This window comes from Eremothecium cymbalariae, chromosome 7 (genome assembly GCF_000235365.1).
Source record: "Eremothecium cymbalariae DBVPG#7215 chromosome 7, complete sequence".
NCBI lineage: Eukaryota > Fungi > Ascomycota > Saccharomycetes > Saccharomycetales > Saccharomycetaceae > Eremothecium > Eremothecium cymbalariae.
The window spans coordinates 39,157-60,581 of record NC_016455.1 but is presented as its reverse complement, the minus strand read 5'-3'; the positions used below and the strand labels follow the sequence as shown (position 1 = coordinate 60,581).

Genomic DNA, 21,425 nt, shown 5'->3' with positions numbered 1-21,425 from the left:
CATTAGATCCTGATCCATTGTGCCCGCCTTGACCCTCTGTAGTTGGGTGGACATTGAGACTTGATTGTTGCTCCTTTTTTCTCCTTTAAATCGTAAATGTGAGGATCAGAAGAAATGACAGGAACAATCGATGAAATAGGCAGATTACTACCAAAAATAGATGATTTCTTCTTAATTCCTGAACGTTTAGTATTTGTTTCTACTTTGAACATTTTCGGGTTTCTTTCGTTCATTCCACCATCGGAGTTTGCCCTTTTTAAGTTATATTCAGAGTTCTTCGATACTTCAGGAACTGAATTAACAGATCCACCACTCATTTGCTCTCCTGTTGGATCTTTATGGTTCTCCTTTTTAAATTCTGCAACTGGATCATAGTCATCAGATTCAGCTTCTTCTGAAGCCTTTAGCCTTTTAGTAGGACCAGAAGTGTGCCCTTTTTTTCTCTTTTTGAGGGAATTACCTGGTACCGAACGATATGCCTCAGATGATCCAATATGATCATGATGGTCCTTAAACCTCTGTAATATCTCCTTGGCACCTCTATTATGCTTGTCTAAAAATCCAGGGCAGGCAAGTTCCAAACAACCCCGTGTTTTCGCATCAGAAATTAGGTTCATCCACAATTTATTCCTACATAGAGATTTATGATGACCCAATATCCATAAGCTAGTCTTTGCTCTGGTTAATGCAACATTCATACGTCTGAAATCCTTCAAAAAGCCAACATTATTTTTTGAATCGTCTGCACGAACACAAGATATAATAATAATTTCCTTCTCTTGTCCCTGAAACCCATCAATAGTGTTAAAATCAATATACGTGAAAATAGTTCCTCCAAAATAGCTTCTGAAAGCTTTCTTCATCATTTGCATCTGTTCCCTATAGGGAGATATAATGCCAATCTTCCCTGTGAAATCAACTTTTTTCTCATATAGCCTTAACAACTTGTCTACCATTTCAATAGAAACTTGACATTCATCATAGTTCACGTAAGACATGGTCTTAGCATTCTGCTGTTGTTTACCAGTAAGAATATCAAAAAACTTGTAAGGGGCAAATGGTTGGGTTTCATGCCATTGCCGTTGATTAATGTTATCCATATCCGGACCGTCTTTTAGTTTACCATCATAAAACTCTAATGATGGGAAGGAACTGATCATAGAATGCATACGGTATTGAACATCTAATAAATGTGGCTTACAATTATTTTCCATCCTAACAAACAACGATTGATTGTACTTATAGGTACTGGCAGCTCCAGACAATACCGTTGGAGGTAATTGGTTTGGATCACCAACCATAATACATCTTTTACCCCCATATCTCAATGGAATTATGCTTGATAGTTCCGTACATTGACAGGCCTCATCAATAATTACAGTGTCAAATTTTACCCCCAATGAAGCCAAAACATCATGGGCAGATCCTGATAAAGTGGAGCAAATAATATCACTCTCTGCAAGTATGCGAGCCTGAGCTTTCCTTTTATTTAGCTCCCTGTTTCTATAAATCACGGAATTTCTTTCCCTTAGCTCATCACGCTGTTTACCCAGCTCATTTATTGTCTTACTCAGCTCCCGTAACTTTAACTGGATTTTAGATATCTGATCAGTAGACAAAACACTGGTAGGTGATCCGTCTTCTTTGTTGATTGTATCCCTCAATTTTCTGCGCTCATCAACTGCATTATGAAAATTCTGATCCAAAGCTGGATCATGTGTCATTTCAAGGGACTGGGTTATAGCCCTTTTGTCAACTAGTTCCTCCAACGTCAAATCCTTAATTGCAGCATTTACAGCATCTGATCTACCTACACGAACTAACTTTGGTTTAAAATGCTTACCTTCGAAATTTGTTAGACCCTCTCTTAATCTCAATACTAGTTCGTCGACAGCAGCATTACTCGGTGCACAAATTAATACTTTTTGCTTCTGTAGAAGTTGCTCTGTAGAAATGTTTCCCACTTGAGTTGGATTCTTTATAACGTTAGAGGGCGATACTCTAATAGTCGACAAGAAATAGCCTACGATACCTAGAATAGTTTTGGTTTTACCAGTACCGGGCGGTCCTTGAATTAAGGAGAACCCAAGATTTTTCACGGTGCTAACAACAGCAGTTGCTTGCGATGTGTTCAATTTATAGTTAATTTTCACTTTTTCAACTTCTGCATCCTCCGCATGCTGCTCCTCAGTCGGCTTCGCGGTTATAATTTGGGAGACAAGATCATAATATGGCAAACCTTGTAATGAGGTATATTCTCTTTCTACAGTAGTCATTTGCATAGCTTTAACAGCGTAAATTTCAGTCCTCAAAGTTAAGAAGTTTGAGAATCTATGACTACGATGAATTCGAAGAGTTAGATCCATATTTTCACCTTTTGCATTCTTGATGCTACGGATTTTTGCCAAACAGGTATTCTGGGACTTCTTAAAATGATCATTTGTCAGCGTTTTCTGATGATTTGAATCCGGGAAATGACCGAGAACAATCATATCCGCTTCATTAATCTCAGCTTGCTGCACAACTTTCTTATTAATTGAAGCGTAAACTTCATAAAAGTCTGATACCACTGTTCTGTTACCAACAATAAAGCTGAATGCCTTGTGAATCTCTCTATCTCTAACTGCACACAATCCTTGCCAACATTCTAGTAGCAATAAAGGCTCCATTACCTTCTGATAATGTTTTGAAGACCTGAATTGATCTTCGATATCAGTATATTCCTGCTCAGAATTATCATCTGGATATGCAGAAATTCTCGTATAATTCCAACGTAACACTTTGTCGTAAAAGGGGTTTAAATCTACATTTAACCTTTTTCTCATATGTTCTTCTTCCAATTTTTTCAGATCGACCTTTGACCCATTGGCCTTTATCTCCTTACCGTTTATGTCAAGCAAAACTGGTGTATATCTCTGCTTCGGTTTAGCAATTGCAAACAATTCATTGGCATCATCGATATCACTGTTATCACTGCTACTATCATCATCTCCGTGTACTTTTAAGTGCTTTCTACCAGAGCGTGGGTTGAAAACATTTTGACTTGGAGGATGAACGACACGTTCAGCGACCAGCTTTCTTCTTTCAAGCTCCATTTTTGATAGCGGTTTTGAAGGAGCGGAAGGGGCCGATATAAATCCTCTTTTAAGCGATCCATATGATGTGATAGAACTTTGGCCCTTAGGTCTACTTGTAATAGAAGATGCCATCGCCTTTCGTTGTAAATAGTCCACACGTTGTTGAGGCAGCGCCATCTGGGTAACACTGGGGGTACCAGAACGGCTACTAGTTATTTCAGGAGATTGATCCCTTTTAGATAGTTCCTTCTCTTTATTGTATCTTTCTACTTCCTGGATTATTGAATCAGTTAATGCCTCGTTGAAGTACTTGGCTCGAGAAAGCAAATCACTGGATTGATGGCTAGTTAATTTATTCAAATATTTCCGCGACTTGCAAGCATAGCACGCCATTTCACGAACCAACGCATCGTCAAACTGAAAGTTCTTCTCTTTAGACAAATCGGATGCAGAAACAATCAATGTGACACAAGATGCAAGTAAGTCTTCATCACTTAATCTCAACCAATATAACATATGTTTAAAAGGGCTCATAGCACATTTGAATAAATCATCATCGTTATTGGTAAAATCCTTCGTTAAAATATCTGCAAATTCTCTATATGAATTCATTAACAAATTGCTGACATCTAATGTGTCCTTAGTAAAGTTTTCCAATTCAGTATACGGGTATTTGGTAGCCCAATTCAAAGTAACGCGATATATCATATCCAAGAAGTTCCATGTGTCTTTCCAGAAATCGAATAAAGCTGTATCGGTTTCCGTTGTTTTTAAAGTGGAATAGTTTGCAAACATACCACTAACTGGATCCATAAAAACGTGAATAACGTCCATTAAAACTCTAACCGCTCTAGGGCATGGTTCATAAAATTCATTCTTGATCAACTGGCTTAGAACCATGCAAACCGCCTGTAGATTTGTTGTCATGTTGTGATTGAACAACTCTTGGAAACCTTCGAGACGTCCTTCAACGTCAAACGTCTCATATAATAAGTTTGTAGCTTCCTGGTATAGATCTTGGCACGGAGAAAAAATACATGACCAAAAGCCTTGAGTAGCTATTTTCATGGATAATACAGTACTCATAGTGGTTGGAGAAATATCGGCACATTTACCAATCAATTTTATGATTAGCTCAATGTATTCTTTGACCATAGCATTTTGCTGCATCGAATGGGTATCTTGATGGTTTTGCAGAACTAGTAAACCATTAACATTTCGTAAGGAACCAAACAATGCTGCAACTTTATTGGTTGCGTCGGTTTGGGACCGGAAATTTAGTGCTGCAACTAGCCTTGATATTAACACCGTAGTAACCTTTACTTCATGTGCTGTTTTTTTGTTTTGATGCTTTCCTGTATATAATTTGTAAGTGGTTTCACACAAATTTAAAATATCAACATTAATACAGTTAGCTAAGACTTCCATCGCAGAATTGGATATAGATCCTGTAGGAAACCCAGGGTATAACGCAGAGGGATTGTTTGCAGTATCGACAATTATTTTTAATGTAGCTTCATTATTCAAAGGAGTCCTAACATCGGCAATGGTAAAAATTATAGTTTCAAAATTGCCATCGGAAGAATATAATAATGATCTACTCGCCTCATCTACTTTCAAGGCTTGGTTTAATAATAATGTTGCTGCATTAACCAATAATCCTTTTGGGACGGATTGAATTTGAGGTGTTGAATTTATCACACCTAAAAAGCCGAAAGCAATCTTTCTAACCATCTGGATCTTGTATGCCTTTGACAACGATCTATAATACGGCAGCGTCCACATCACAAGATCAGAAACAGATCCATCTGCATGTAACCAGGTGTCTGGGCCTTCTTTACATATAGGCTTACTTTGAAGGCTTATTAATGAATTTGTGAAGTCACCGTTGAATAAAATATCAGGAACACTATGGAATGTATAAGGTTGAACAAGGGTCCAGAACTCTGCACCAAACTTTTCCAAAAAAAGCTTTAAAATTCGCAAGAGTATATCCAATGGCTTTGGTCTTAACTGCATTATGAAATGATGATAGAATAATTTAAAGACAGACTCTATCGGGACTGATATGGCAGACTTCAACGATTTAATGTTTTTGAATTCAATAAAATACTCTTTCAAAACTTCCACATGCATCAATGCAAAAAGGGGGCACATTCTGCACCAGAATAACCCAATTGAATTCGCATGGGGGATCCCATTGGCCTTAGTCTGTATATTAATAACATGATGCATCAATTCATCTAGTAATTCACAGGTAATATTTTCAATAGTGATTAAGTATTTGGTGTCGAATAAATGCTGTAAGAATTTTTGGGCCCAAAGAAATTGCTCTGGAGAGCCGCTATTATATGAATATACGACCCCAGGTACAAAGCTCGTTATACCATTTGGGTTATCAAAGTCCAAAAGTTCGTGTTTCATACCATAGAGACTTTTGAAGACAATTTCATGGTAATGTTGGAGTTCCGCAGAGCATCTAAGCATCTGGGGGTTCATCAAAACCTCGTATTCTGATAGAACTAATTGAAGGGTGACACCATTTGCACTGAAGTCTCTAAAAATAGGCAAAACAACATGTGCCCTCCACATGCAGATTAACTCGTTGAAACTTGCAACTTTAGTGTGTGCAATACGCCTGTTCACAGCAAAATGCTGTATCATCTTAGATTTACCCTTCACAAATTGAGTAACACAGCGCCTACAGTGACTTAAACAATTATTCAACCTATTCTGTAACCATTTAACTGCTTCGGGGTGATTCTGAAAAGAAAACAAAGTCAATGAAAACACAGCTACAGGTTGAAAGTTAGAATTACAGAACATATGCACATCTTTAGAACTCACCTTTGGAATCAGATTGTGCAAGATATCAGTCAATAAGTCGCTTTCATTTTGGTATATACCTTCGTATACCTGTTCTATCTTCGATTTATAGGTTAGTGCAAGCTTTTCCAATTCGGACAAAGAATCGAAAGCACTCATCTTTTAATTTAACTTACAATTGATACCACTCTAACAGGATATTAGCAGTATAATGGCTAAACACTATAGAAGTACCCTTTGAGAATGTATAAGGAGGAGTAATAGTTTTTAAAACAAATGAAAAAAAAAAATGAAAAGAAACTATATGTTTAACGGAGCACAAATCACGTATCCAAAGAATTAGAGTATCCCAACGCTCTAATGAAACCGAGGCTTGAGCAGTGATACTGTTTTCTTAATCTTAGTTGCTTTTGAAGACCAGAAGGATGACAATGTATAATTACTTGATTACTAGTCTTCAAACATTTTTGAAAGCTTTTTTTGTGACGCGTTTTCGTCAAAATAGACATTTGATATCAACGTATTTAGTTACAGGAAGACTAAAATAGCCCCAGATGGGGCTTTAATACAAGATTGTGTAGTATACATTTTTGATTTATTTCTTCAAGAGCAGCTCAATCTTATCTTCTACTTGTTTTAAGCGGTTATCCCTTTCTAAAGATGCAGCAGCTAGCTTGGACACAACTGTTTCCAAGTTCAGAACTAATTCTGACAACTTTTCGACGGACTGCTTCAGACCAAGGGACCTAGCGGATGCTGGGGTTGCAAGTTGGGATTCAGAGACATTTTGAGTGTTTGGTGTTCCTTTTGTAAGTGTAGGCATCCTAGGTGGCTCTTTCTTAGGAGTATTGAATAAGGAATTATCCTCCCTTAAAGGAACATTTTCAGTTCGACATTGAGACGGGGAAGGAAGTTTTGGCTTGATTACAGAAGCCTTTTTTTGCTCAACTTTTTTAATGGCGGGAGAGCCAGAGTGTTCATCGTCACTATCCCAACCGGAAGTTTCCTTGCCTGGGTTTTCAGCCTTATTAATTTGATCTAATTCACAGGCCTTTTGCAACATTTTGTTGACGGTCTCATCGGAGTTTAATACTTTATCGACTTTTGGCTTCTCGGATTGTACCGAAAGTAAGATCTTTGGAGATGAAACTTCCTTGATTACTTTCGTTGAGGATTTATCTGGGGTGGATTTTGGGCTCTCAGAGATAAAAGTTTTGTTTGGTGATCTTTCAGCAGCCGAAAATACGGGATTGGGGCCGTCATATAATGACTGGACACTGAATAGTATAGGACCTTCAACCGACTTTCCTGACAACCACTCCTCTGCTGTCAAAGCGGGCTTTCCAGAGGGGGCATCCGGATATATATCGTTTTGGAAAACTTCAGCTTTCCTAGGAACAACAAATGAAATAGGCTCAATGCAATGGTCACGAACAGTTTTATAAGCTCTTAAGACCTCGTTATCTTTAACATTGACTGACTTCTTGGGAGCCACAGCAAAACCTCTTTGAGGGTCTGTAGATTGAAATTCTGATAAAGCAAACAATTCATCATCCTGAAACTCGAAGTAGCGAATGTTCCCATCACCTTTTCCGGCAACATATAAAATTTTGTTTGAGTCATCATAAAATGGCATTAAGATGCCTGAGGATTGGTCTACAGTATAAAAACCACCCAATTCACCCTTATCTATATTAAAAGCGTCCCAAACGCCTATTTGGCGGTCGCTCAATTTAGAAAAACCAGTTGTGGCAAGTCTATCAGAATTACCTAACCAAACAACCCTTTGATTCTTGGGACTAGAGTGACCTTGTCCCTCACTAACAACCTCTTGTTTTCTTATATCCCAAACCCTAAGCTTCTTGTCACGGCAACAAGTCGCCAAGTAATCACCATTGTAGCTAAAAGACATGGAAGTCACCATGTCTGGATGTTTTAAGATAATTACAGTTTCCCCAGTCTCAACATTCCAAATTCTAACTGTATGGTCAAGAGAGGATGAAGCCAAAATGTTACTTGCAGTTGGATGATACAAAACATGTCCAACTTTGCGAGTGTGACCCATCAAAAATTTTACAGGCGTAACATCTTTCGTATTCCCATCTTCATCCTGTGCATTGTGGAATGAATAATCACTGGGTATTTCCCAGATCGCAATTTTGGTATCATCGGAAGATGAAGCTATAATTTGATCATTAAAAGGATCAAAGTCTGTGTCCAAAATCTGTGCAGTGTGTCCCCTAAATAATGGGATTTGATCAGGCGCCTTCCCAATTTCTTCTACGGGCACCACAGCAAATGCACCACCACCTGAAGCATTCCAATTAATAGAAATATACTTCCCATTTGTCTTGATCAAGTTCGAATCCCAAGCATTGATCGTGACTTTCAAGTTTTCGTAATGCAGTTCCTTTTTAACCGACTGTCCAAAGACGTGTCTATATTTTGATGCACGAACAAATTTCCCACTTCAGAGTAAAATCGGTCAGTTTACAAACTAAACGTATTATTTCAGTAACTCATGTATATCCAAGAAACATACCTCATATTTGAACAATCTTTAACTCTTCAAAATAACCTCCAATCATATATAGATATATATGTATGTGTCTACGTGTGAACGATACATAACATGGAATCATAATAATGTACTGCATTGTCTCAAAACAATTTTTGAAGAATAAAAAATCAAATAGGGGATAGCGCCGCCCGTTCACGATGATAGACCAACCTTAGTGGTTCTTAAAGTGAGCCTCTTGCTTGATTGGAGCTAAGAAGAGTGAATTGATTCTTCTTGTTCCTGCTTCCTTTGCCATGTTGCTTTGCTTGGGTTCGCATCTGAAGTAGCATGTCTTCGAAAGCGAGATCGTCCTCTGTAGGCGATTGTTCTGTGACCAAAATTGTAGTTCCCCACACAGTACTTTGTAAACGGTTTCCTGGAGGAACACCTGTCGTACTAGTATTATCCTCATTAGAGGCCAAACTGTGGAACGGAGGGTTTGGATTGGAATGGATTATGGGATGAGGCTCCATGAGTGTATTGTTTTCCCTCTGGTAAAATTCTAGATGGTTCTTTTCTAATTCCTGTTCGTACTTCTTCTTCAGTTTGTCCTCTCTGACTTGCCTTATCTTCAATTGGCGACGACGCTGGTTCAGCTCTGTAGAGAACTTGTCATACACTTCTTTTGGTACCAACGCGTTGTTACGCCAATCTATGTCAATAAATGCAAGTTCAGTACCTATCGGAAGATGAGAGAGGTATTTGTATTGTCGGATGTTAGCCTCTGTTACCATAGAGCCATAATGTACGTTTTCCACTTTTGCTGTTAATAACGAGGGGAAGCCTTTATATGCTCCTATAGCGGTTTTCAGGACTTTAATGTCCAAGGGGGATAGCAGGTATTTCGTTATCGAATTAAACGCAGTTTGGTAGTAAAAATATGCATTTGAATCGTTGTATCTATCCAGAGCTTTGGGACCGATTGTAAGTCGGAAAATATCTGGAATTTTATCCGTTTCTTCTTGTTCTGTGCACTGTTTTATTTCGTTTTGAATCTGTTCTATCGCTTTTATAGCGTAAACACCATCGTCATTGTACATGGCTTTGTCAACCTCCAACTGGCATTGGATACTTTCTATATCTTTTTTGAACAGCTCAATGGTCTGTTGGATATCGCATGCCATTATTCGGCAATATGGGGCTAATTCTGATCTCCGTACAGACGGGAAGGAGCTGAAGGACCTAGGATCCAATTGCAGTTCAACAGGAAGTGGAAGGAAAGAGCCAGTAGCTCTACACATTAATTTAAAAGTCACATCCTTACCAATTTCAGGTAACTCGCCTTTTCCATCATTATCTAAAAATTGAACAGGTCGACATCTTTCTCTCCGGATTACATCACCGCATAAAGGACATTCCTTGTACTGCTTCTTCTTCACATAAATTGACGCTTCAGCTTGTTTCTTCTCCTCTTGATAATCGGAATCAAAGAACTGTAATAAGCAAGTCCCACAAAAAATATGCCCACAGCTAACCATACGAGGGGCTACAACATCCTCAGCTAGACATATAGGACACAATTGGCCCTTTGGAATTAGAACTCTTCGAATCTTATCTGGAGTAAGTGGGACATTTGGATCAAGCTTCTGTGTCTTGTACTCATAGTTGTCATCAACAAGAAACTTGAAGTTTGCATTGACAAACGCATCCCCATGTAAATGAACGTGCTCTTCATCAGGCTCCTTCTTTTTCCTCCTATACGAAACGCCCGTTGACCTACATGGACGGGGTGCTTCAGATGGAACATACAAAAGATGATTAATAGGCACATGAATCTTCTTACCTCTACCCCTGTGGGAGAAATTTTCTAATTCTTCTTGAATCCTTAATTCAAGCTCGTCTTCAACCACCTCACTTGGCTTCTGTTCTTTCCCATGCTTTGGAGGTTTTGAATGCCTTTTACCACTACTAGACCCAGTCCGCTGATATCCATTATTACTCGAGCCACCACGAGCAGTACCATCGCGCCTTCTGCCCAAACCTTGCCTCCCTGACTGCTGGGCTTTTTCCGCCAAAGACTGCGCACTCCCAGTATTAGAGGCAATGCTACTATTCAACTTGTCTGCCATTTCTTCAGCTCTGCCACCATATGCACTCTTGTAGTTATGTCCTTTAACCAGTTCCACACTAGATGACCTTTAGTAACTACAGTCCATATAGGAGGAACCCTAATGCCTTTGTGGGTGGGTTACTATTACTCTCAACTAAATGAGATGACCTCGCATGTCAGTTAAAATCTTAACACGTTCCGAATGCGATTACTAAATGACAATTCTAAGACGGAAACACCATTAATCAACAACGTAATTGCCTATAGGTTACAAATACTAGATAGCAAGTATAGGATATGCTTCAGACTATATGATAAAGAACTCCAGCAGAGTACCTGGCTTCTATTCCCTTTAGCTCTTGACTTCTGATTATCAAATACGAAGGATTAACAGTTTCGTTTCCAATGAGGTTGGTTTAGTGTGCTGATGGTGCATTCTTATATATATCTTTAGGATTAAGTATATCAAAAGTAGCTCCCCTTCAAAGTTCCTAACAAATTACAGGGATAGAGGTTAATAATAGTCGGTATGAGTCAGCCTATTAATGTTTATTCGATTCCAGATCTCACAGTTGCAACAGATGAAGCATTGCCAGGTGTTTTTGCAAGACTGGGGTATACTCAAAACTATAGGCTAATTGACACGAAGCTAATTATAGGGTACCTGATCTCGTTCATTGCTGCGATTAGTTTTTTGTTGGATAGAAAAGTTAAATGGCATGATGCTCTCTTTTACCAAAAGGTACTTGTTGCAAGTTACTTGATGTTATCTGTTGCATTTTGGTTTGTTGTGGAATATATGGAAAATGGAATCAAATATCAAGGCATAAAGGATGGGTGTCAATTGACGGTGAAGACTAAATACGAGAAATTCAACCCCATTTGTAAGGTGGTTTTGATTGAGGAGTCTGGAACCAAGTTAGAAGTAGAGCTTCCAGCTACAAAAGTGTTTTCAGAGTCTGGGGCTTTGCAGTTTAATCTCCTACTCAAGTGGTTCGAAGATCAAATTAGGGTCTTGGGGGACAAAAAACGTAAATGAAATGTAGATACATATATAGTTTTGTTTTAATTACCTTTCATCTGGTAAGCAGGCGTCCATTTCAGAAAACGAACGAACAAGTTCCATGATTATTTGGGGCATACCAGCTAGAATATGCATAAAATTGACATATAATGGTGTACATAGTTGACCTCTCATCCCAATATTACAATAGGCAGCTATGTCCTTGGCTAGTCTTTCGCTTTCAACCACAGGGGCAAAGAATTGCTTCGGGGGCTGAAAACCATTAAACATCTTCGTGTTCATTTGCCCTGGTAGAACTAACAACGTCCTTATGTTATTAATGCCTTTGTTTGTGAGTTCATAAGACCAAGAATCATGGAAGGCGATAAGTGCCGATTTTGTTGAAGCATAAGTGCTAATTCTTGCAGGTGCAACAATTCCCAACGCACTACCAATCGTCACAGCGTAAAACTGCCGCTTTGATTCTTTAGGTGCCAATCGTTGGATGAACCTCACTGGTGCAAAAACATTCACCTGGAATACCTTAGTAATGTCATGTATATTGGTCGAGAGGAACCCCTCATATTTCGACCTCATACCTGCACAGTTAATCAAAAGATCAACGTCCCCATACTTGTCAGAAATGGTGTCCACCGCAATATCCACATCTTTAGCTTGCGACAAATCAGCATAATGGTAATGTACCCTTTCATTGTTAATTTTAGGATCAACAATATCAATAACGATCACTTCCATTTTGGGGAACCGTTCAAGTAGTGTTTGCACAATATCGTATCCCAACCCCTGAGCACCCCCAGTCAAAACACACTTTGCATCTGGAAAGTCTTCAAGAGGCATCCATGGACCCCGTAATTTGGATATTTCATTAATTTTAATGACAGAGTTCACAATCACCGTATATATTAATAATGCAACATATACTTTGGGGTAATTCAGACTATACAAACTGCTAAAGTTAGTACCAGATCAAAACGTCACAAATTATAAAAAGACGGACATACTGTGAAATAAAGGCAAAAAATACTAGAGGAAACCGCAGCAGTGGTACTAGAACCCAGTTAATTATACTGTCAACGTTCATTTTGATGAAAATAATCCGATTATTGTGGTATTTGATACAATAGGAAACCCGGACTAGTACACCAACCGTTAAAAATCAATTTTTAAAGAGTCAAAATGAAGAGTTAACTGCAGAAGATAATGTTATGTTAGAACTAACGACAACACGCCCTTTTGTTTCTGCTAATTGAGCACTTATTTGCTTGAAATCGCACCAGTTTTCCTCATATGCATTCATGCATGTCAGAATCATGCATGTACCTTGAATAGTGACAGCCACAAGTTCGTCTATTTTTGACACATATCTGACTTTAATAAGACGGAAAATAATACATTAGACAATATAAAATTAATTAACAACGTCCAGTATATATATATTTATGGGTATCTATAGCCTTATAGGATACTAGGTTATTATGTGATACCAAATAAAAACATTAGAAGCAAAACTTTAGGCATGCTAATAAATGATACTGAAAGCTCACTACTCGGTGTTGTAAAATTCTAAAAGAAGCTGTCTCCCTGGAATGGCAGGGTGGCTTAGAACTATTACAGCTTCAGCTAGCTTTTGAGAATTTAGCAGTCTTATTTTCTTACCTTTTACAATTTGAACCGGAGTGAGTTTGCTTAGTGCGTTGTTCATTATATTACCTGTGTAATTGAAATCGTAAATTTGCACCAGGTTTTCTCCTATCAGGATTAAGTATTCGTTGTTCATGCAGGCATCAATGCAGTAAAAGTCTAATACGAAGATATCCTCCTTCCATTTGACAATTTCACCGTACTTGTTCATTTTTATCACAGCTTCATCATATATCATAACAAAATCATTATTGCTCAATTGAAAACAGGTGATTGGTTTAGTCTTGTTTGCAGCTATATCTCTTCTAACATAGTCGGCCATCTTTAGTTTAGAGGAATCTCTCTTAGAAGAAGATTCCACATTTGTTTTAAATGGATTGGCCGATAAGTATAGTAAATTTGGGCGATTTGAAAGATCAGGGTCATTTAATGTGCTTGGTAGAGGGATACCTTCGTCATTGAAGGATTCATTGAACAGCAAAGCACCCCTTGAAGAACATACGATGAAACTTGTTTTGAAAATCACTATATCTTCAATTTCATATGAAATCAAGGAACTATTGTTAAATGTTAATTTGTATTCCTTGTAGACCTTGAAAAATTTAAAGTTCCCTGTTATGATGTCTATTTCTGGAGTCAGCACAATAATCTTGCCTTTTCTTTCATAGAACAGCTGCCTTGAATTACCGAAATCTTCAGCCATCTTAAAAAATGAAACCTTGTCCCTAATCATAACACCTATCATCTGATTGTTGGGCAAATACTGCTCAGGATCATAATATGAACACATCAAGGAGGGAATGTTGAAGTAACATAGCATCTTATCAGTCAGAATAAACAGCAAATTGAAATTGCAATTGATTTCTAAGTGCGAAACTCTGGATACATTTACCACTAGCTTCCAGCTACTTGGCATCTCAGTTGTAGTCATGTAAACACCGTTGTTAGATCCACAAAGAACAAATGTTTGCGATTCATAAACAAACTTCGTAAAACACTTTAAATCAGCTGAAATGGGATCAGATGACGGATGATCCATCGAATAATGCTTTTGCAAAGCTAAGTCAATTATAGAGCCTTCTGGCGCCACAAGAAGATTTGTTGGTGCTTGTCGTTCATCATAACCAAACTGTTCAGATAACAATCTCAAGTGAAATATTTGTTGATCATTGTCATCGTTGTTTGCTTGAAAACTTTCTACAATGGAGGCAACCCAAGAGTCCCGCTCTTCTCGGGTTGTAGTCAGGAAAGTAAACGATTCATTCGTTGCCGTGTTCCTCACCTTAAATGAAAACCGTAGGTTATCAATATCCTCTGGAGAGCTGTTTATTGCAGAATTTTTATAGACGGATTTTGATATGATAGTGTTTTGGCTTAATTCTTTGTTCGAGGATGTCTTTCCAGGACTAGAGACGCTTGGCTCTGAAGAACTGGTATTCAGAAGTACTACTTCTTTATCTGCGATACCCTTACGTAACAGCTTCAAATCTTCCTTAGCCTCTAAGCTTAGGTAATCTATTGGTATTGGTCTCTCTGAGAGTTTGTACTTTTTCTCATTTTTCTTCTGAACCACTTCTGTCACTAAAAAATAATTATCTAGCAAAACAACATATGTGGCAGAGGGTTCCAGCCATAAATCTCTCTTTTTGTAAACGATTCCTTCTTTGAATAACTTTCTAGTTTTCTCTGTGAGTTTTAGATTTAACTTTTCTTCGTTTGACAACTCTGTGCCACTGTCTATAATATTAACATAACTAACAGTGGTGCTGTTACTTCCAATAAATAACTGTCTTGAAAATCTAATTATTTTTCGCTGATCAATAGCTGCACCATGTACTTTATCAACCTGAGCACTCAACTTTTCAATTTCACATGTTGCCATATGCAGGAATTCATAATCATCAGAAGAAGGGTCCGTGCATCTTAATATTGAGCGGAGTGTCAGTGGCATATTTTGTAAGGATTTAAAAAAGCCTCCAAAAAAGATAACATCATGGTATAATTTAGATCTTGTTATTTCAGGTGACTTATCAATTTCTTTCAGCCATGTAGCGAACATAGTATTATGACTTTTCTCCCAACTTATAATTTCATGAGCCACCGCCATTGACTCCGCATATTGCAAATATATTGATTGAGCTGCATTACACCACTTTAAATATATTTTCCCAATTCCGTCAATAAATTTTCCTAGGGTCTGAAGCTTACCAAAAATAGGTATTAGTAAGAACTCCTTGTGTAATTCTATCAATGGATGAAAGATATCAAACGCTAAAGACGAAAAATTCCGATCATTGGGCAAAAGGGATGGCGAGAAACGGCTGCCATATAGTTCTATTGCTGCGTGTGCCAAGTTCAGAGACTTTTCCTCTAAAACTATAAGATCGAACATATAACTTTGCCTTTGAACTTCTTTAGGATTAATTTCAGAAATTTCTTCTTCTGTCAAATTCCAATAATCAGTCCATAAACCAACAGATTTATTAATCACCTCTGAAATCTTAATCACAGGCCTCGATTCATGAAACAACTGGGAAATACATCTTCTTGAATAACAATTAAAGCGGCCATCTATCGATATTCCTCGCTTGTGATCAAAAGAATAACATGGGAGCAGGTCAGTGAACACACCTTGAATATCTAACCCGGCAACTATTATCGTTACGTCTTCTTCAGGCGATTGGAAGTTCGGTTCAAACCTCACGGCACCTTGCAGAACGAGCGATTCAATTATACGGTCAACATTCTTATCGATAATTTCTTGTTCATACGTATTAGGCAACTGGAATTCCAACAATAACTGAACAAGTTGAACAAATTCAATTTTTCCAAATATATACTCATTGAACCATTCAAAATAAATTCTGAGAAGCCATTCATAGATGTCTGAAAGCTGATAAACAGAATAACATTGATAGAGTTTACTTTCATCAAGCAAATCAATGTTCAGCGGCTGTGTAGGGACATTGACGGTTGGAACCTGCTCCAAAGGTTTGCCTCCGATCACAGACGCCAAACTCCCATGCTTCACATATTCATTGAAGGCATAACTATTGCTCGAGTAATAGCTGCTAATGCTCTCTGAAAAGGTACGATCACTAAGCAACCTTCGGCGGTTGGCATTTAATGGCAGCTGCGTAGGTGGGTGTAAAAATGACTCAACTTCTCGTGTAGTACCAAAATTATTCGCAGGAGGAACAGGAAAATATACATGTTCTTGCTCCTCCTCCTCCTCCTCCTCCTCCTCTTTGTCAACCATATGATCCAACGGGGGGTCATCCGACACAGACAATTTTGCCATAGTGGGCAGTGCGGGAAGAGGTCGTAGAGGTGTACCGCTACTCTCGTCATCAGCAAATGTAATATCAGGAAGTTCTGCATAATCAGACATGATTGATATCTCAGAATTTTTGGTTGGAACTTGTTTAACGAAAGCAGACGTCGTATCCCCTATAAACGGAGAAAGGTACACTAAAGATCCAGATGTCCCCGTATTGCTCGAACAATTCGACGCAAAACTGTCCGGTGTGCCTTGCAGTTTACTCTCACCAACCAGCGGCGAGCAATAAACCCTGTTCCTAATATCGGACGACGAACGCCCTTCATCCCTCACAGGTTTAGTAGGAGTAGAAACATTGTTGTGTAATGAATAGATAGTGCCAGCTTCGATAGCAGGCTGCGCAGAACTGCCTTCGCCACTATTAATCTGCAACTCATTGAACACCGGTGGTTGTGGTCGCCTCCTACTTTTATTACTGCTATTTGATGGTGTATAACTCGCCATAGGTGAGATTATCTGGTGCTCATCTATGGGAGTCCAAGCTATTCGTGTACGATGATCTCCAGCTGATGCATCCTTAGTCATTAATGGAGGCAGTTGCGGTAACTTAGGCTTCGTCTCAGCAACATCATCATCTAAATTTTTTTTAGCATTGTACATATTGGTGCAGAAAACTCTTTCTCCGCTATGGTAATGATTGAACCCTCTTACTGTTTGTTGTTTACCCTTTTCTATACGCCCTCTATCCAGACTTTATAGTTAGATATTATCAAAACGTTTGATATGTACAAAACTTCCAAGACTTTTTGTCCTTATATACGAGTACCAGGATCCTATCTGATTTGCTTTTGAAGTGCAGTAGGTGGGATAAAGCGCCATATAATACGGAACAGGGCTTATGAGGGAAGTCGTAGAGGTAGTTTGTAGTAATTCAAGCCATCTAGGGCCATATGGTTGCTTCTGAAGAGAGATTTGGATGTGATTGTATGTGTATTCGGACCTTGCCGTTTGGTTAACGGCTTATCCGCAAGACTTCGTGCGTGGAAGTTAGCCGTATCAGTACATAATATGTAAGGAGAAAAGCTATGCAGGGATGAGAGCCAAAAGTTGCTCCAGAAAATAGCAATTAATCTATAGATTTTTAAGACACATCTGTGACAGCTTGTTTTTGGAGGGGGAGTGGTGGCTACAACCAACATGGGAAGACAGGCGAAGAGGTTAAAAGAGGAGTAGCCAGGCCACCGCTACATAATTATACAGCAGGAGTTGGTCTTTTTAGCCTGTTTGTAAAACATTCTGGATGATGCAGAGAGGGATTCCGATTTTTCAACGAGATTATCTAGTTTCTCACCCCTCTGTAACACGGATTCTATCGTTTTATGTAGGACAATTTTAGTTTCGTCCAACTCTTGCTGAACTCTCATAATAGAGTCTGCCTGCGAAGGGTCCTGGTATTTGGATAAGTAAAGATCCAATTCCTTTAGCTTTAAACTGTCATTTGTTTGAGCTATGTCCTTCCACTCCAAAGGGGGATGTGCAACGAGATACTCGTCCAACACTTTGTTCAACAAGGTATAAGCTGGCCTTACTGGATATTCCTTGTCTGTAATCAACACGCCACAGATACCTTCAGACCTGCTGTAAACATGACCGATGTAATTACCTTCTTCAATACTATGTCTCTGACCTGGTTGGGTCCTTCCAGCAACCGTCTCACCAAAAAAGGTCATAAACTGTGACACTCCATTCCTTTCAAAAAACCCAAACTGTGCCAAATCCTTAACACTGCATAGTTCTAGCGACTTTTCAGACTTGTTTCTTAAAATAGCGATGCTGTATATCTTCATTCCGACTACCTAGTATAATAAAGGTCCTGTATCGACCTCTTTGGCTTCTCTTTATGTTTATAGTTTCTATGAAGTCAGGCTTCATAAACCTTGCGATTTCTCAGACCTACAACTTGAAAGGCTGTTCGACCTTTTTTTTTAATTTTTGAATTTCTGTGCACCTTTTGGTTCTGACAAATATTGTTTAACACAACGGCTAACCAACGACGGGACTAGTAATTTAACTTTCTGTGACCTTAATGTATCGCCAATCATCGCTTAACGTCTTTAAGAACGTTCTTAGACGTACAATATTGTCTCAGAGACAGCAATTCTTTCGTTATTCGTCTAACTCATCGAAGGCAAACCCCCTCTTCAAGGATGTCAATATTCCAGCGATGATTCTTGCATCAAGTGTCACTCTGGGTGCCATTTACATGGTTTGTCCTCTGAAGATGAAGGTAAAGAAGGACAAAGTGCGTTCATCAGGGGCGGCAGTGATTGCATCGTCATCTGTAGGTCAGGATACACTTGTGGGGGGCGATGATGTTGAGGAACCCTTGGAGGAAGCAACGGAAGTAACGGGGGAACAATTAATTGAGCCTTCTGATCATTTTGCGAATGGTTCAGATGAAAATGGAGTGACAGAGCATGTAGCGGATGCAGCTGAAACAGTGGTAGAAAATGGTAATGTTTCTGTTCAAGAGTCAGCGTATGACCCGGGAACTGGTGAAATTAACTGGGATTGTCCTTGTTTAGGAGGTATGGCCCATGGACCTTGTGGAGAGGAATTCAAGGCGGCCTTCTCATGTTTCGTGTATTCTGAGGCGGATCCCAAAGGTATTGATTGTGTTGAAAAATTCCAGGCAATGCAGACATGCTTCAGACAATATCCTGAACACTATGCTGAGCAATTAAAAAATGACGAAGAGGAAATTGCTGAAGAACAGTTGAATGAGACACATTCCGGTCAGGGTTTAGCTGCTACAGATGGTGATTTCTCAGTGGGAACTACCTTGCAATCCTCTACTGAGTCTAGCGATGCTAACGGACAGTGATCAAGGGCAGTTTTCACTTAAAGCTTTAATTACAGTCTAAGTAAATAGTATTTGTAAAATTAGTTCGTTTGCCTTGTATATAAACTCGAGCAGTGGTTTAAGCTTCTAACACATTGCTACCCAACTCATGCAAGTATGCAGGCCTGAATGCTCCGTTGACCTCGATCCAGAGTATGTCCTCTCGAATTAAAACGGACACGCCGCGTGATCCCGAAGTAACGTTGAATATGGGAGCTGTTAAGGTTCTTCCATACAAGCTAACGGTTGTATATTCATTATTCTTCTTTGACAGTAGTAGGCCATGGGCTTCACAGTAATCTTGGACCACATCCTTAAATGTGCAAGTGACCTTTCTGAGCGGTATATTTTTAATAGTTTGATCTGGGGTTTTGTAAAGGTGCAACTCCTCTTTTAAATCAAAATCTTCGTCATGGACATGCTTATTAGGATTATTGAATAATGCTAGTGAAATTCTTATTTCATCAATTTCTGATTCTGTGGGATTAGAAAACCCTTTATTAATATACCAATTAAACCAATTTCTGGCTTCTGAAAAGTTACTCTTATGATACAAATACCATTGAAAAATGATCTTATTGATGGTGTTAAATATTGCTCTTACAATCATTTGATAGTCATCAGTGGTGAATAGTAGGTGGCAAACACGAAATCTTTCAAGGAAGTAAAGGCTTGGAGTATCACAGCCTGGGTCCTCCAATTCAAAAGTTGGATCAAAATATTTATTCCATAACTGGTCTATAAATTGAGGCAAAAAATATTCATGTGTAATCTCATCATACAGCTCCCTTCCTAGAATCTTTCTTATGAATTCTAAGTCGGCCTCATCTATTTCGAAATCCCTATGATACCAATCTTTACAATAGTTCGAGAATTTATTTCTCACAAGCTGAAAAACTTCTAGAGAGTATTCTTTTGGTAAGATAGAAACAAAATCCGCAATAACTGATGAATTTTCCAAATGCATCCCAACTTTCCAACTGTTTATCAATCTGATGATGTTATCTGTTATAATTGTTCCATGAACGTAATTCGAACAGTCAATAAATGATAGGATGTCTCTGTAATCTAATAGTAGTCCCATTATTATTTTAGCATCATAAATCTTGAAATTTTCTAAATATGGGCTAATTTCCTTCCATATTACATCAAAGAGCGCTGTTTGTGTTCTATTCAAGGCTGATGTACGGATATCCATAACATAAGACAACAACTCTATAATTGAAGATATTTCAATGTAGACGGGTTCCAATGGATCAATTGGATTCCAATTCTGGTGCTCCTGAAAATATTGAGCAATGCATTTGGCACAAAGCTTGTCTGTGAGATCCTTATCCTCTAACGTAATAATAACATTTATTTTCTCCATTAATGTGGAATTTCTATTGCTGAGGACACTTAAAAGTTCAGATTCTAACTCTAGTTTGTCATTTTCGTTTTGTAATGCACCTTTCAGGTGTTCTTGTCGGATGTTAAGCGCATTAACTTTCTTAATTAATGCTGTTAGCTCACTTATATATGTCTCTAATTCAGTTAATTTTTTAAATGGAATCCGCACCTCAGAGTTTATTAGATTTGTTAGTTCTGATGGTAACACTATACCCATATTCTCCAATTCACTTATTTTGTCAGCAATCTGATATTTATCGTCGAGTGTACCACTCGCCTTGAACTTGATCAGCTCATGATTGAACGGAGGGGATATATCTGAATCATCAGAATCAGAATGGCTTCTATCCAACCCTCCTAAACCAATTCCTTGTTGCCTCTGAGTGACTTGTATAGGAACTGTAACCCCGTTTCCATCTTTCCCCAGACCATCGCCTTCCTTGTATCCCATCTTAGCCATCAACTTTGCACCAATTCCATATTGCTTGGTCAGATCTATATTTGACATTGGTGCATCCTCAGATCTCACATCTATACGTCTCTTCTTAGCTGGCATGGATGAGTTTACATGTTCGTTGTTCATTGTTATAGACTTATACAAGCCATTATTTGTTTACAAGAAGCGTTGTTCAAGAGGAAATTCCTTTTAAATGCGGCCAAGTTCCAATTCCCTTAG

General features: G+C 38.5%; 9 protein-coding genes across 9 annotated transcripts; 2 read left to right on the top strand and 7 right to left on the bottom strand.

Annotated features, from left to right (window-relative positions):
• Positions 1–2: 2 nt before the first annotated feature.
• SEN1 (DNA/RNA helicase SEN1) lies at positions 3–6,062 on the bottom strand (the record flags this gene model as incomplete). Its single annotated transcript, XM_003647655.1, has 1 exon — positions 3–6,062. The coding sequence occupies one exon, from the start codon at positions 6,060–6,062 to the stop codon at positions 3–5; it is 6,060 nt and encodes a 2,019-aa protein (XP_003647703.1).
• Positions 6,063–6,498: 436 nt separating this feature from the next.
• CRN1 (coronin) lies at positions 6,499–8,450 on the bottom strand (the record flags this gene model as incomplete). The annotated part of the gene is made up of 2 exons (XM_003647654.1): positions 6,499–8,371; positions 8,446–8,450. The coding sequence occupies 2 exons, from the start codon at positions 8,448–8,450 to the stop codon at positions 6,499–6,501; spliced, it is 1,878 nt and encodes a 625-aa protein (XP_003647702.1).
• Positions 8,451–8,645: 195 nt separating this feature from the next.
• MAG2 (RING-type E3 ubiquitin transferase MAG2) lies at positions 8,646–10,532 on the bottom strand (the record flags this gene model as incomplete). The annotated part of the gene is made up of 1 exon (XM_003647653.1): positions 8,646–10,532. The coding sequence occupies one exon, from the start codon at positions 10,530–10,532 to the stop codon at positions 8,646–8,648; it is 1,887 nt and encodes a 628-aa protein (XP_003647701.1).
• Positions 10,533–11,042: 510 nt separating this feature from the next.
• On the top strand, positions 11,043–11,552 carry SPC2 (signal peptidase complex subunit SPC2; the record flags this gene model as incomplete). Its single annotated transcript, XM_003647652.1, has 1 exon — positions 11,043–11,552. One exon carries the CDS (start codon positions 11,043–11,045, stop codon positions 11,550–11,552), a length of 510 nt encoding a protein of 169 aa, XP_003647700.1.
• A 30-nt stretch (positions 11,553–11,582) lies between these two features.
• Positions 11,583–12,618, bottom strand: TDA5 (Tda5p; the record flags this gene model as incomplete). Its single annotated transcript, XM_003647651.1, has 2 exons — positions 11,583–12,483; positions 12,539–12,618. 2 exons carry the CDS (start codon positions 12,616–12,618, stop codon positions 11,583–11,585), a joined length of 981 nt encoding a protein of 326 aa, XP_003647699.1.
• Positions 12,619–13,080: 462 nt separating this feature from the next.
• On the bottom strand, positions 13,081–17,118 carry TUS1 (Rho family guanine nucleotide exchange factor TUS1; the record flags this gene model as incomplete). The annotated part of the gene is made up of 1 exon (XM_003647650.1): positions 13,081–17,118. The coding sequence occupies one exon, from the start codon at positions 17,116–17,118 to the stop codon at positions 13,081–13,083; it is 4,038 nt and encodes a 1,345-aa protein (XP_003647698.1).
• A 584-nt stretch (positions 17,119–17,702) lies between these two features.
• On the bottom strand, positions 17,703–18,305 carry YKT6 (palmitoyltransferase YKT6; the record flags this gene model as incomplete). Its single annotated transcript, XM_003647649.1, has 1 exon — positions 17,703–18,305. The coding sequence occupies one exon, from the start codon at positions 18,303–18,305 to the stop codon at positions 17,703–17,705; it is 603 nt and encodes a 200-aa protein (XP_003647697.1).
• A 239-nt stretch (positions 18,306–18,544) lies between these two features.
• MIA40 (Mia40p) lies at positions 18,545–19,342 on the top strand (the record flags this gene model as incomplete). The annotated part of the gene is made up of 1 exon (XM_003647648.1): positions 18,545–19,342. The coding sequence occupies one exon, from the start codon at positions 18,545–18,547 to the stop codon at positions 19,340–19,342; it is 798 nt and encodes a 265-aa protein (XP_003647696.1).
• A 97-nt stretch (positions 19,343–19,439) lies between these two features.
• On the bottom strand, positions 19,440–21,332 carry SPP382 (mRNA splicing protein SPP382; the record flags this gene model as incomplete). Its single annotated transcript, XM_003647647.1, has 1 exon — positions 19,440–21,332. The coding sequence occupies one exon, from the start codon at positions 21,330–21,332 to the stop codon at positions 19,440–19,442; it is 1,893 nt and encodes a 630-aa protein (XP_003647695.1).
• Positions 21,333–21,425: the final 93 nt, after the last annotated feature.